Raw genomic sequence first — 13,470 nt, forward strand, 5'->3', positions numbered from 1 at the left:
TTATGAACAGCAATATCTGAATCCTGAGGCTCAGGGCATATGGGTTCCTTGATCGCATATTACAACACAATTTATTTAGTAGAACATAATTTATTTATTTACCTGCTTTATTTATTATACAACATTAAAAAAGCCCTCATATTTGATTTTTATTATGGTAAACTAATGATCCAGTCTTGTTATAATTTTTATAATGTCATCATAATCACAATGTATTTTTTTTATGTACAAATTGTGTTTAAAAAATGATTCAGCAGCAAATAGTATCCAAAAATCCTGTATTTTAGAATGGAGTGAATCGCTGTTCCTCTATTATCTTGTCTAGAGGAAAATGGTATATTTGAGAATTATAATTGTAGAAACATATTTGGGGATCAGATAGGCAGAAATGATGTGCGAATATTGTAGTTTTTTTGTTAGACTTTATAAAAGAAATGTGTTTACTAAGGATGCACATTGATAGAATGTGTTGTAACTGGTGAATGGATGACAAATTAATAGAACTGTGCTCTCATTCAATGTTGATATTCACTGTAGATGTTGTTTTCCTCTATGTATGCAGCATTAATGTGTTCTATTGATCCTTCATGTTAGTTATTACCATCTTTAATGGATATGTGGCACAAATGTACAGGAAATAGTTTTCACTCTTTACACACAGCAAGATCTTCAGTAATGACTGTGATTGTATCTACACCACCCACTAAACCACATACGTAAAGATCATGTATGAGTATTCAAGACTGTCAGGCTGTGGGATTATTTCCTATTATGTGAAAAAAAAAAAAGGATAGCAAGTCTCTGTTCCTAGATCCCCCAAGGTTGGCATAGATCTCAAATGCAAATATGGTTCTTGTAGCTGCAAAGTGTGTAGGAGCAGCTGAAGCCTGCAATCTGGATCTGCAGTACATCATGTTTAACCTGATTGTTTCAAAAGGCCATTAGTAAAAAAAAAAAAAAAAGAGAAAAAACTCTCACCCTTTGCTATATGATAATGGCTGAAATTGGGTGTACTGTTTTTTGTTTTTTGTTTTTTTTTCTAACTTGCACGCATGCGCAGTGCTGACGTGGTGCATTTTGTGTAAGAAATCGTTGCACTGGTAATCCTCCATCATGATGTATGAGCATTTGGTGTTTATCTAGATTGTTTGTTTGTGTTGTCCATCTTCAAGGACTGTTGATTTGTTGGTCTGGGGCTGCTGCTTCCCACCCATGCAGTGTGCTATCATCAACACATTCATTGTCAAGTACTAGGATGGAGCCTGAGTGATGGCTGTGGGGAGACTTCAAGGAAACAAGCATTGGATGAAGGAGGGGGATGTAGTTTCCTTTCTGCAATTCACGTGTAGTCAGAGGGTGTCATCTCCACCCTGAAACCCTGGGACCTATTAGGCACTATGACTTTTAATAGGACCATATACTTCCACCGTAAAGACATTGATGATGGCTGCACAGTATAGTATGGCCGGATCTGCTATTTTATTGATTGCAATTTCTGGCAATTTTGATAAATGAGCCATTTGCAGTCATGCCATGGCACCTTGGCGTTTATTCGTAGCATTTTAGGTCCATCTATGGCTCCGACTGTGCCCAGAATGACCGTAGTAGTTTGCTTCTCCATACAGAGTGCTGTGTTTTTAAATGAGCTGGAGTCTGCTAAAGCAGACGATGAAAGGACTGTGGTAATGTGTGCATGCATTTTTAATGAAAAGCTGCCTGACTGCATTTGTTAGAGGAAATGGAAAAAATATGGATTTTAATGCATTGTGCCTTGGTGCTGTATACAGGAAAGCATGATTTCATCAGCTTAATCGTACATATACAAGGTGTCATAGTGTATAGGTATGCATCTGTCTGGTGCTAAATAAAGGCAGGTCCTAGATGACCTAGAATTTGATGTATCACAGAGGAAGCCCCCCCCCCCCCTCGTTTCTTTTCATATACACATAGGAATACCATAGCACAGATCTGAAAGAGCCCCCCTCCAGCAGCTAGCTGTAGTCTGTGCACACTGCAGTATCTGCTGTATAATCTCTGGTTCCAGTCCAGAGGAGTGCTATTGTTGAGGAATATCTCTCACAAGCTCCTCATTCAATAGTCTGTAAAGTGCAACACGGGAGATATTACACCATCTAAGAAATATTCTGTTAAGCACATTTCATTTCTCCAGTTTAAACGTTTATTTAATGCTCATGGCTGTGCTATGTTTACTTTTGGAGTGGAGAAAATATATTTTTTTTCTCTTTAAATAGGGCAGGAGCATTTTACTGCACATCATTATCTCTAATAAAAGTGAAAATAATTTATTGTTGTAATATCATGATAAATATTCTGTCAGTATTTTATTTTTTTTAACTACACGGGAACAATGCTATATATCTGTAAACCTGAGTGCAGCCAGGCCCATTTGAAGAGTGCAAATGTTTGTTATCTTGGCACATTAATGTCAGACTTTCCTTGTCTGGACACAATCGGATCTGCTGCTTATTTAAACTATTGCAATTGTATTGAGTACATGGATATGTAGGATACATGGATATAAACGGCAATAGTATGTAAAATATATTTCTGTAGCCTGTCAATGGATTGCTGGCTGGTGAGCAAAGAGGATTGTATAAGAATTGCTATGAAATATTAATGCCGTCCAAGCTAAGGTATATGTGAATGGGGCTGTGGAGGGAGCTGGGAAGGGGAAAGTCAGCGCTGAGCGCTGTGACTGTGAAGCTCCGGAGCTGTCCTCCTGATGTGGTGCTGATCTCTCTTCCCAGCTTACCTGGTGCAGGCGGTGAAGGCAGCAGGCAAGTGTGATGCGGTCTTTAAGGGCTTCTCAAAGTGTATGCTCACGATGGGCGATCAGATCGAAGCCTACTCGCAGGGCGTGGACGAAGAGAAAAACCTCAACACCATTTGCTCGTAAGTCTTTTTTTTTCAGCGAGTGACAGATGAATGACTTCCTTATCTTGCCATTCATATCAACTTTTATAAAAGCACCGCCTCCAAAACAACTCTCACCTACCAATAAATATATAAATAAATAAATATATATATAGTAAAATTATTATTATTAATAATAAAAGCAATAATACATATATAATGGATAACACATATACTGTATATATATATATATATATATATATATATATATATATATATATATATATATATATACTGTATCTTTTCACTAAATCAGGAATTGCTTGTGAAGGTTGTGTGTATAGATACTATATATAATATAATTAAAAAAAACAATATAGGGGAAAAATATATATATATATGTGTGTGTGTGTGTGTGTGTGTGTATTATCCATTATATTTTTTATTATTATTATTATTATTATTATTATTAATTATACTATATGCATAATACTATAATAATATATAATAAATATAATTATAGATAGAAAGATAGATAGAGAAATAGATAGATAAAGATATATACATACATACATATATATATATACAGTATGTGTGTGTGCATATATATATATATAATTTATATATGTATATATATATATATATATATATATATTTATAGATAGATAGATAGATTAATAAAATAATAGTATCTATGTGTATATCATTATTATTATCTTTATTATTTATATTGCAGAAATATAGAAAATAATAATAATAATATCTAATATAACTATATATATATATATATATATATATATATATATATATAAAACACACACACACACATATATATATATATATATATATATATATATATATATACATATATATATGTGTGTGTGCTTGTGATTTTTCTTTGATGATTTATATCATGGCTTTTACACTGTAAATAATTATTTTTTTTACTGCAACAAGATGAAGTACACAGTACAAACTCACAAGCATAAAGCTAAAGTAAGACAGGAATTAGCTGTTTACTAAAGGAGTTGAGAATCTTCACAGAATACATGGTGTAAATATTCAATTCAGTTATTCCATCGAGGGAAAAGCGAATTCCTGTTTTTTTAATTCCATGATTGGAAAATTGAATTGAATATTCACCCAATTTTTTTTATTATGTGAAGATTCTTAACTCCATTAGTAAATCATTCGAAAAATACTGTCACACATAACAATGGCAAAAGCCTCTTTCTAAAAGTGTATCAATATTTACTTATGTCATCCAAACGAAATCTGAGATACTCACCTATGTAGTACATATAGTAAGTGATATCATAAGTGTTCACAAATCCCTGCTGAATTAACAGTTACTTTTGGCTTGCTAAAATGTACAATTGTAAATAATCTCTTCTCCATATGTCTGGCTGACTGGGAGGATAGTAATGTTCATTCACAATTCAGTATTACTACTCTGCAGAGACTGAACATGCAGATGCTCCAAGCAGCGTTTACTTTCCCCAAACGAGTTTTACTTATGTAAATAATATCCCATTTACACCTAATAACATTCAGTACAGATGTCCCCAGTCCTGTAGGCTGTATGTACACATATACCAGCGAGTCAATGCTATCTGGAAAAGTGCAGTCACTGTCTGCAGCAATACATTATCAAACTTAAGCTTTTTGACTTTTTCTGCTGTATAATATATTCGGTGCAATCTCTCATTGGGTACCTAAAGGACATCTGATACCAAAATCCGATTATCGACTATCTTTTATCCTACCCAATATAACTCTTTCAAATAAATAGTAACTAATGATGTTGTTTTTTTAATATAAAAAGGAAGATCTAGATGCCTTGTGGGAAATGCAATTAAAACAACGAGAGACACAGCTTTGCTTGCATCCTAGCATATCATTATTTACTGTAAATGTGGCAATATTGGAGTTTACTGTGATCTTGGAGTTCTCATAAATTCTACTCAGTAGACCTGCTTTTCTATAAACACATGGGAAGGTCTATCTGGGGGCAAAGCAATCACTGGCACAGCAAACAGACACACAGGCAGAGACAGAGCCACATACACACCTACATAGACAGGGAAGGAGGGGGAGACATGAGCTGGGTTCAGATCTGCAGTTGAAGGGAAGCACAGGGTCACTGATCTATTTTAAATATATGTTCCCCTGTGGGAATAGACGCGTGCATACAGAAATCTACACGAGTGCCATTTGATCTAAGATGATAAATCTCAATTGATGGGAATCCCACGTGTTTAGAGGAGATGCTGAAAATGGCAGCTGTTATGACTCTGCTGTCATTAGAAGTGCATCCTCTATACAATCGATGTAGTGGAGCAGTTGTGACATAACTCAACTCACCACTGACAATATAATAATATTAATAACGATAACATTTAAAAAAATTGCAATATTATTATATAATAATAATAATACTTCCTCTTCTTCCTCTTCTTCTTCTTCTTCTTCTTATTAATAATATTATTATTATTATTTTGAATATATAAAATAACTACAATAATAATAACGCTTATTATTATTCTTATTATTCGTATTCTTATTATTATTATATTTATGTAATACAAAATTATATTATTAGTAATAAAACTTTAAACAACACTTGTAATATAATTTTAATATACACACTTTTTTTTTTTTTTTGCAAAAAGGTAAATTTAGCCTAGACTGCTTAACATGTTTATTTATTCCAAATAAAACTGACCGGAATGGCCCTGATCAGTCAAAATCTGCACACTGTTAATTGTTCTGGATTAAACAGTGATACCTTTTATACACTAACTGTATTATTTTTGTATTATTTTTCCAACATCTAACAATAGCCTCTTGAAAATGGCAACATCTGCTTCTCTATGGAAAGAGTTTTATTTATTGTATTTAGTCTTATTTAATTTCTATGCATAATTCCAATATATTGATTATTTCAGCCTACTGAAAAACTAATGCTGGTCATACATTATACAATTTTCTTGTACAAAGTTTCCTTTAGATTTACTAAAACCATATAATATGAGGTCAAACCTAAATACTTTCAATTTGTATGCAATCAGACAGGCCCTTGCACTACATAATTGAAGGTACATCTAATGGAAATTGATTAAGAAAATTGTATAATGTTTGGCCAGCTTAAGTGAAGGATGGGCAGGTACTGATCTCTCTATACGTAGGTCAGATTTTACATAAACTGCAGTAGACTTTAGGCTAGCCATACATTATACAATTTTCTTTTAGATTTACCAAATCCATATAGTATGAGGCCAAACCTAAACACTTTCAATTTAAATGCAATCAGACAGACCCTTGCACTACATAATTGAGGGTAAATCTAAAGGAAATTTATTAAGAAAATTGTATAATGTATGGCCTGCTTAAGTAAAGGATGGGCATGTACCGATCTCTCTGTACGTAAGTCAAATTTAACATAAACTGCAGTAGACTTTAGGCTAGCCATACATTATACAATTTTCTTGTACAATTTTCTTTTAAATTTACCAAAAACCATATGTACATGCCCATCCTTTACTTAAGCTGGCCATACATTATACAATTATGAGGTCAAACCTAAACACTTTCAGATTGTATGCAATCATACAGGCCCTTGCACTACATAATTGAAGGTAAATCTGTCTTTGGAAAGAGTTTTATTTATTGTATTTAGTCTTATTTGAATTATGCATAATTCCAATATATTGATTATTTCAGCCTACTGGAAAACTAATGCTGGTCATACATTATACAATTTTCTTGTACAAAGTTTCCTTTAGATTTATTTAACATAAACTGAAGTAGACTTTAGGCTAGCCATACATTATACAATTTTCTTGTGCTATTTTCTTTTAGATTTACCAAAACCATATAATACGAGGTCAAACCTAAACACTTTCAATTTGTATGCAATCATACACGCCCTTGCACTACATAATTGAAGATAAATCTAAAGGAAATTGATTAATAAAATGGTATAATGTATGGCCAGCTTAAGTGAAGGATGGGCAGGTACTGATCTCTCTATATGTATGTCATATTTAACATAAACTGCAGTAGACTTTAGGCTAGCCATACATTATGCAATTTTCTTGTACAATGTTCTTTTAGATTTACCAAAACCATATAATAGGAGGTCAAACCTAAACACTTTCAATTTGTATGCAATCATACAGGCCCTTGTGCTACATAATTGAAGGTAAATCTAAAGGAAATTGAATAAGAAAATTGTATAATGTATGGCCAGCCTCAGGTGGATGGATGATCCTGTAAGAGAGCATAATCTAATCTTGTAGCTGTTGAGGCATGTGCAGATTTCAAGGCACCTGTACTGAGAAAAAGGTTTAAGTTGTCTTGCTGAGCTTCTGAAAATACTGGTTGACTGGCTGCCTCTGACTTCAATATTTTCTGAGTGCCTGACCCAAAACAAGCATGCAGCAAGTGAAATCAGCACTCCTGATTTGCCTACTTCCAGGTCAGTGATTTGGAAAGCAGAGAAGTCACTGGATCAGCATCAGATCAGGCAACTAGCATTTTCTTTCTGACTCTTGTGCTTTCACTGTAGCTGGCTGTTTTTCAGGGGTATACTAACCTTGTGTCTTTACTATGTCCCATTCAGATACTGGAATGAATTTCACGGCTGTGCTGTCACAGTGCTCGCAGATTGTCATGAAGGGGCGGCAGACATGTGGGAGAAACTGAAAAAGGATTCCAAAAAACTCAACATTGAAGGCAGCTTGTTCCAAATGTGTGGTGGATCTAATGGATCAGCCAGCCCCAGACCTGTCCACATTGCCATCCTGCCTTTGCTCATGGTGTCTCTCTCCGCCCTACTTACCTGGATCTTCTAGTAGACCCAAAGTTTCAGGAATCCACACTCACTACCGCCACCTGCTGGATTTCTAGAGGAAGTATCTATCCGTTCTCCGGGGACGTTGTGTTCTCTGTGACGTTCAAAAATAATCATCTAGGATTGTGGAAAAGAAAAAAAAAGTTATATTATTTCTTTTGTGTTTTGTTTGCCAAATGTTACCAAACAGTGAGCAACAACAGCCAAAACCGGACCTCAGCTTTACATCCTCAAATAGCAAAATAGAAAACCTTGAGCCCTTTTTTTCTTTGCAAAAGAAACTCAGGAAAGGCCCTGGGCCAACTAATAATAATAATAACAATAATAATAATACAAGGAGGAAATGAAAGCGGGCTCAACTCTCAATAAATCACGACATGCTGAATATAAGCCACGGGATCTGTCACATATGGATGATGTGCTGTAGATGTTCACATGTGAAACATATGGTCAAATAGCAATCTATTGTTCACCATAACCCCTCCTCCGCAGAACCATGATTTCCTCATTACAATGCAACTATGTAACCAAGGAAAACATAGCTCCGCCTACGAGCAACGGGAAGTCTATCAAGGATAACACTAAAGTAGAGTGAATGCTTGGAAGGATGATTGAGTTTCTGAGTGGCCAAGTATGCTGTATGGACTGCTGAGGGAATTTAGCTTTATCTGCTGTTGCCAAGATATATTTCCAAGTTCACTGCCTTTTATTTCTTTATTCTCCTTGGTTTAGGTGTTACACATATTACTTACGTATCCGACAGTGTAAACCACAAATGGGGGTATAAATGTATAACCGTTAAAAAAAAACAAATAGTTATAAAAATAAGAGATTTTGACATAAGAGGAAATAAAAGAGAGCCTTGATTTTAAAATAAATAAATGTAATTTAAAATAAAGTTTATTATAAACTCAAATCAGCAAAAAAAGATATTTGCTACAAAGTATAGTACAAGATATTAAATAAAATTATTGTTTCAAAAGGGTGTGTCTTTTATTATAATTCTATATTTGTTATGAAGTGTTTTATTTTTTTGGAGAGAGTTATTGTATTTTATCTAAAGCAGGTTTGTCTAGGGGCTTGGTAATTACTTGAATATTCAAAGCTGTATACTTGAAATGTTCGTGGATATTCCTAGTAGAAGAGTTTTTAGATGGAGATTCTGATATGGATGAGATAAGGGAGAAGGGACTTAAGGATAATTAAAAAAAGAAAGAAAAGAAGAAGGAGAGAAAGGAGAAAAAGGGAAAAGAAGAGAGATTGGAGTTGATTTACTAAAGGAATAGACAATGTTCTATTAACAAAGTGAATGCTGACTTAGCCTAATGGGGATGATTTAATAAAGGAATGGGGACTGTTCATTCCTCACAGTATGTTTTCTAAACTTAGTAAATATGATGAAGCTGTTTTGATTGAATGTTCATTATAGTTGTGGAAATAATAGTAATAATAATAATAATCATAAACAGGATTTTAGTTGTAGGTGATTGGATGAAAAAAAGTGAACACAGCTACACATAAAGCTCTGTGAACAGTTTATTTAAACAAAAACTAAGAATAAATAATAAATGTCTGAAAGACACTGTTCATTTTACATAAATATTGGGGTTGATTTACTAAAGGAGTAAAAAATTTTCACCAAGCAAAATGTTTACTGAGCTTAGTGAATAAAGTAAAGCTGTACCCAGCATTCATTTTACTGAGCAAGTAATCATTGCTTTTTTAGTAAATGAACCAAAATAGGTGAAGCTGTGTTCACTTTCAATGCCCAGTCATATGCATAGGACATTAGAAAACAACAAAGAAAAACAGAATTTTTAGTTGTAGGTGATTGGATGAACTAAGTGATTTACTAGGCACAGTGAACATGCTTTTTTTTTTTTTTTTAACAAATGAGTTACAACGAAAAGGTGAAGCTATATTCACTTTCAATACCCAATCATATGTAAGTAAAAAGAAAAAAAAAAAGATTTTTTTTTTCGTTTAGATTGATTGGACGATTAAAGTGAACACAGCTAACCCATATTTACTAAGCTCAGTGAACATGTAAACTGTCTTTTCTTCTTTAGTAAATGAGCCATAACGAATATACATTCACTAAAGGAGCAGAAAATGTTAGTGAATTTTGAAGCAATGTTTAGTTCCAGTATCCCCCCCCCCCTCCCCCAAAAAAAGAAAAAAGTTTATTGATCACACAGCATTGAACTTAGGGATTGATGTGCTAAAGGCAAACAGGCTTCTTTGCAAGGGAATTTTCCCCAGAGCTTACTGAATGAGGTGAAGCTCTCCAAAATGCTATTTTTAATTTTCCATCCATGTGATTGGGTATTTCTTGCAAAATGAAATGTCACCACATTTTCCCCAGAGCTTACTGAATGTGGTGACATTTCATTTTGCAAAAAATACCCAATCACATGCATGGAAAATTAAAAAATGCATTTTTGCTTACACATGATGGCATGATGGAGAGCTTCACCTCATTCAGTAATCTCTGTGGGAAATATCCTTGCAAAGAAGCCTGATTGCCTTTAGCTCATCAATCCCTAAGTTCAATGCTGTGCGATCAACAAACCTTTTTGTGTGTGTGTGTGTTGGGACTAAACATTGCTTCCCTTTATTCACTAACATTTTCTGCTCCTTTAGTAAATGTACCCCAATGAAGTAGAAATGAAGAGATGTAGAAATAAAACAATTTAATTGTATTTTTCCTTACCTATGATTGTGTATGAAAAGTGAACATAGCTTCACCTTTAGAGAGGATAAAGGGGAAATAAAGGGTTAGGAAGAGAAAAAAAAGATAAAAATGAAGATAAAAACTATCAATATCCAGAATTGGTAATAGAGGGATTTGGAAAAAAGGGATAAAATAGGATTAGGACACACACAAAAAAAGAGGAAAAGAAAGGATAAAATGGTCAGCAGAGGGGGATATAAAGGCAATGTGAGAAGAGAGGGAATAGAATAATCATAATAATAATAATAATAGTAATAATATAAAAACAGAGCAGCCTCTGCTGAACAAAAGGTCAGCATTATTAAGGTGCAGAAGAAGAGCTCCTGTTCTGTACATCAGATGAGTCGTTTCATAATTAATAAGACACCTCAGCTGAATTTGCGAGGAGACTAGCTGTATTGATTTAGCAGTGGAAAATGCTCTAACCTTTTCTATTTATAGGCTCTTGATGTCTAGAGTATACTTGTCTATACACATGAAAGCACCAAAAGGCAGCAGATCTACAGACAAACAACAACAACATGCCATTTGATTCTTCCCAATGCAGCAGCACATTTCACGTTCCATCCATTAAATGTATTTTTTTATTTATTTTCTCAACAAAAGCCTATTTTCTTGATGCCATAATGCAATGTGCTTGCTCCTATAAGCCAAGTAGGGGATGCTTATTTCATCTTTCAAGTTCCCCCGATCTATAAAAAGCTCTATTCATAGATGGCCGAATCTATTGTACATTGAAAGGTTACAAGCTGAGATGGAGATCATACAAACAATTGTGTATTATGCCACACAAGAGCAGATGAATAGAACACATTATATTGATATATGACCTTTCTATGTACTATATCAGGATCTGGCAATCATGAGTTCTTCTTCATTTGTAGGAATTAAATTCAACTATGTGTTGGCCAATTGTAATGTGTGAATGTCCTCTGGTGTGGTATAAGTTATTTTAGAGACAATGGGAGGAACAAGCAATAAAAGGGTGCTTCTAGAAGTGTGAAGCACACGGTGCTCATGTGATTTCACCTCCTCTCTGCCTGTGCATTCGTGACAGCTTGGGATCTATATATAGCACATGCATGCAGTCTTTCAGACACCTAGTGCATGAGAAGCTCCTATCTGGTTCTGAAGCTGAAGGTGAACTGCTTATTCATTTTACAAACAGGGTTTCACATGTTATTCTGATTTTCATAGCAATCTTGTTAGCATTTTAAATCGAGGTAAAAAAAAAATATGTTCAACAAAAAAAATAAATCCTCTGGGGAAATCTTGTCTCACTGTTATTCCAAGTCTAGAACCATGCAGATGTGACTCTCATTACCAGCCAGCAGCCTGCTCTATATCACACACCAAGCCACAGTCACACAAAAGCCTCAGCAGGCACGTATTGCTAATAGGATTACAAGCAAGGCTAGAGGAGGCAGGCTGCTCTCAGAACACTATCAGATTTTTCATCAGTACATTTTTGTTTTATTTATTTTTTATTAGATTGGATTACATGAGGACATGGTGTTAAAATGACACTAAGGGCTAGTTCACACTAGATGCAGTTAAGTGTGCTTTTTTTCTGCATCAAAAATGAATGCACAGTGTTTTCCATGTATTCCAATGGCCCTAGTTCACACTAGTGAAGTCAGTTTCCAGGGAAGAAAAAAAAGTAGAATATGCTGCATTTTTTTGTGCATAGAACCATAATGTAAGATGGCAAACTGCATCAAAATTGCACCAGAACTGTGTGTGGTGTGAACTGTAAGCAACAACGTACCGGGAATGCATCCGGAGTGCATTTTTGTAGTGTGAACTGGCCCTTAGGACTAGTTCACACTAGATACAGTTCAGTGTGCTTTTTTTCTGCATAAAAAATGAATGCACAGTGTTTTCCATGTATTCCAATGGCTCTTGTTCACACTAGTGCAGTTAGTTCCAGTCAGTTTCCGGAGCAGAAAAAAAAATAGGACATGCTGCATTTTGTTCTGCACAGAATCATACTGTAAGATGGCAAACTGCATCAAAACTGCACCGGAACTGCGTGTGGAGTGAACTGTAAGCAAAAACGTACCCGGAATGCATCCGGAGTGCATTATTGTAGTGTGAACTGGCCCTTAGGACTAGTTCACACTAGGTACAGTTCAATGTGTTTTTTTCTGCATAAAAAATGCATGCACAGTGTTTTCCATGTATTCCAGAGGGCCCTAGTTTGCACTAGTGCAGTCAGTTCCAGTCAGTTTCCGGAGCAGAAAAAAAATTAGAACATGCTGCATTTTCTTCTGCACCGGAACTGTGCGTGGTGTGAACTGTAAGCAAAAACATATTCAGGATGCATCCGGAGTGCATTTTTGTAGTATGAACTGGCCCTAAATGATATACTTATCCTTCACAATAATCCATACAAAATCACTACCTAATGGCCCTGTAAATCTAATTTTCATGATATTGTATTTCTGCCTCCTTGTCATGTTTTCTGTGAGCTCCTGAACATCTCCTTCTCCCCTTCAAATCCTTTTGTTTGGAATGAGCAGTGTGCGTTAGTTGCAGTCATGTGTGCTGCTCTATGCACACTACATATTATTATTATCATACAGGATGTATAGAGCACCAACAGTTTATGCAGCTCTTTACAATATAAAGGGGGACAGTAAAATTACCATACAGTTTATTACATGAAGGAATAGGAAGGCCTAGATCATGGAACTTACAATCTAAAGGGTGGAGTTGTAAAATGTAATAGCTGCAGGGGATGATCTGATGGAGGTAACTCAAGTACAGTTCTTAAGTGGAGGTGGGGTAGGCTTCCCTGAATAAATGGGTTTTCAAGGATAGTCTATAGGTGGACAGGGTAGTTCATAGTCCCTAGTCCATATTGGAAGTGAGCAAGAGAGAGTGGCTACATTCCTACATGCCATAGGATTATGGAGAATAAACATATCCACCCACTAATAGGAAGTCCTATCACAGCAGCAAAAAAGAGATTGGGAGAACTGGTGGAGGCATAGAGCAATACAAA

General features: G+C 35.0%; 1 protein-coding gene across 1 annotated transcript in view; it reads left to right on the forward strand.

Annotated features, from left to right (window-relative positions):
* The window catches only part of NRN1 (neuritin 1), a 10,198-nt gene extending 1,487 nt beyond the window's left edge, over positions 1-8,711 (forward strand). The window contains exons 2-3 of the mRNA XM_089682199.1: positions 2,769-2,913; positions 7,499-8,711. Coding sequence (XP_089538325.1) covers positions 2,769-2,913; positions 7,499-7,730 — 377 coding nt within the window. The 3' untranslated portion in view covers positions 7,731-8,711. The remainder of the gene's footprint in view (positions 1-2,768; positions 2,914-7,498) is intronic.
* Positions 8,712-13,470: the final 4,759 nt, after the last annotated feature.

The sequence above is a fragment of the Staurois parvus genome, unplaced genomic scaffold (assembly GCF_062004578.1).
Source record: "Staurois parvus isolate SC_StPar_1 unplaced genomic scaffold, SC_StPar_1.0 ptg000287l, whole genome shotgun sequence".
In the NCBI taxonomy this organism is placed as follows: Eukaryota; Metazoa; Chordata; class Amphibia; order Anura; family Ranidae; genus Staurois; species Staurois parvus.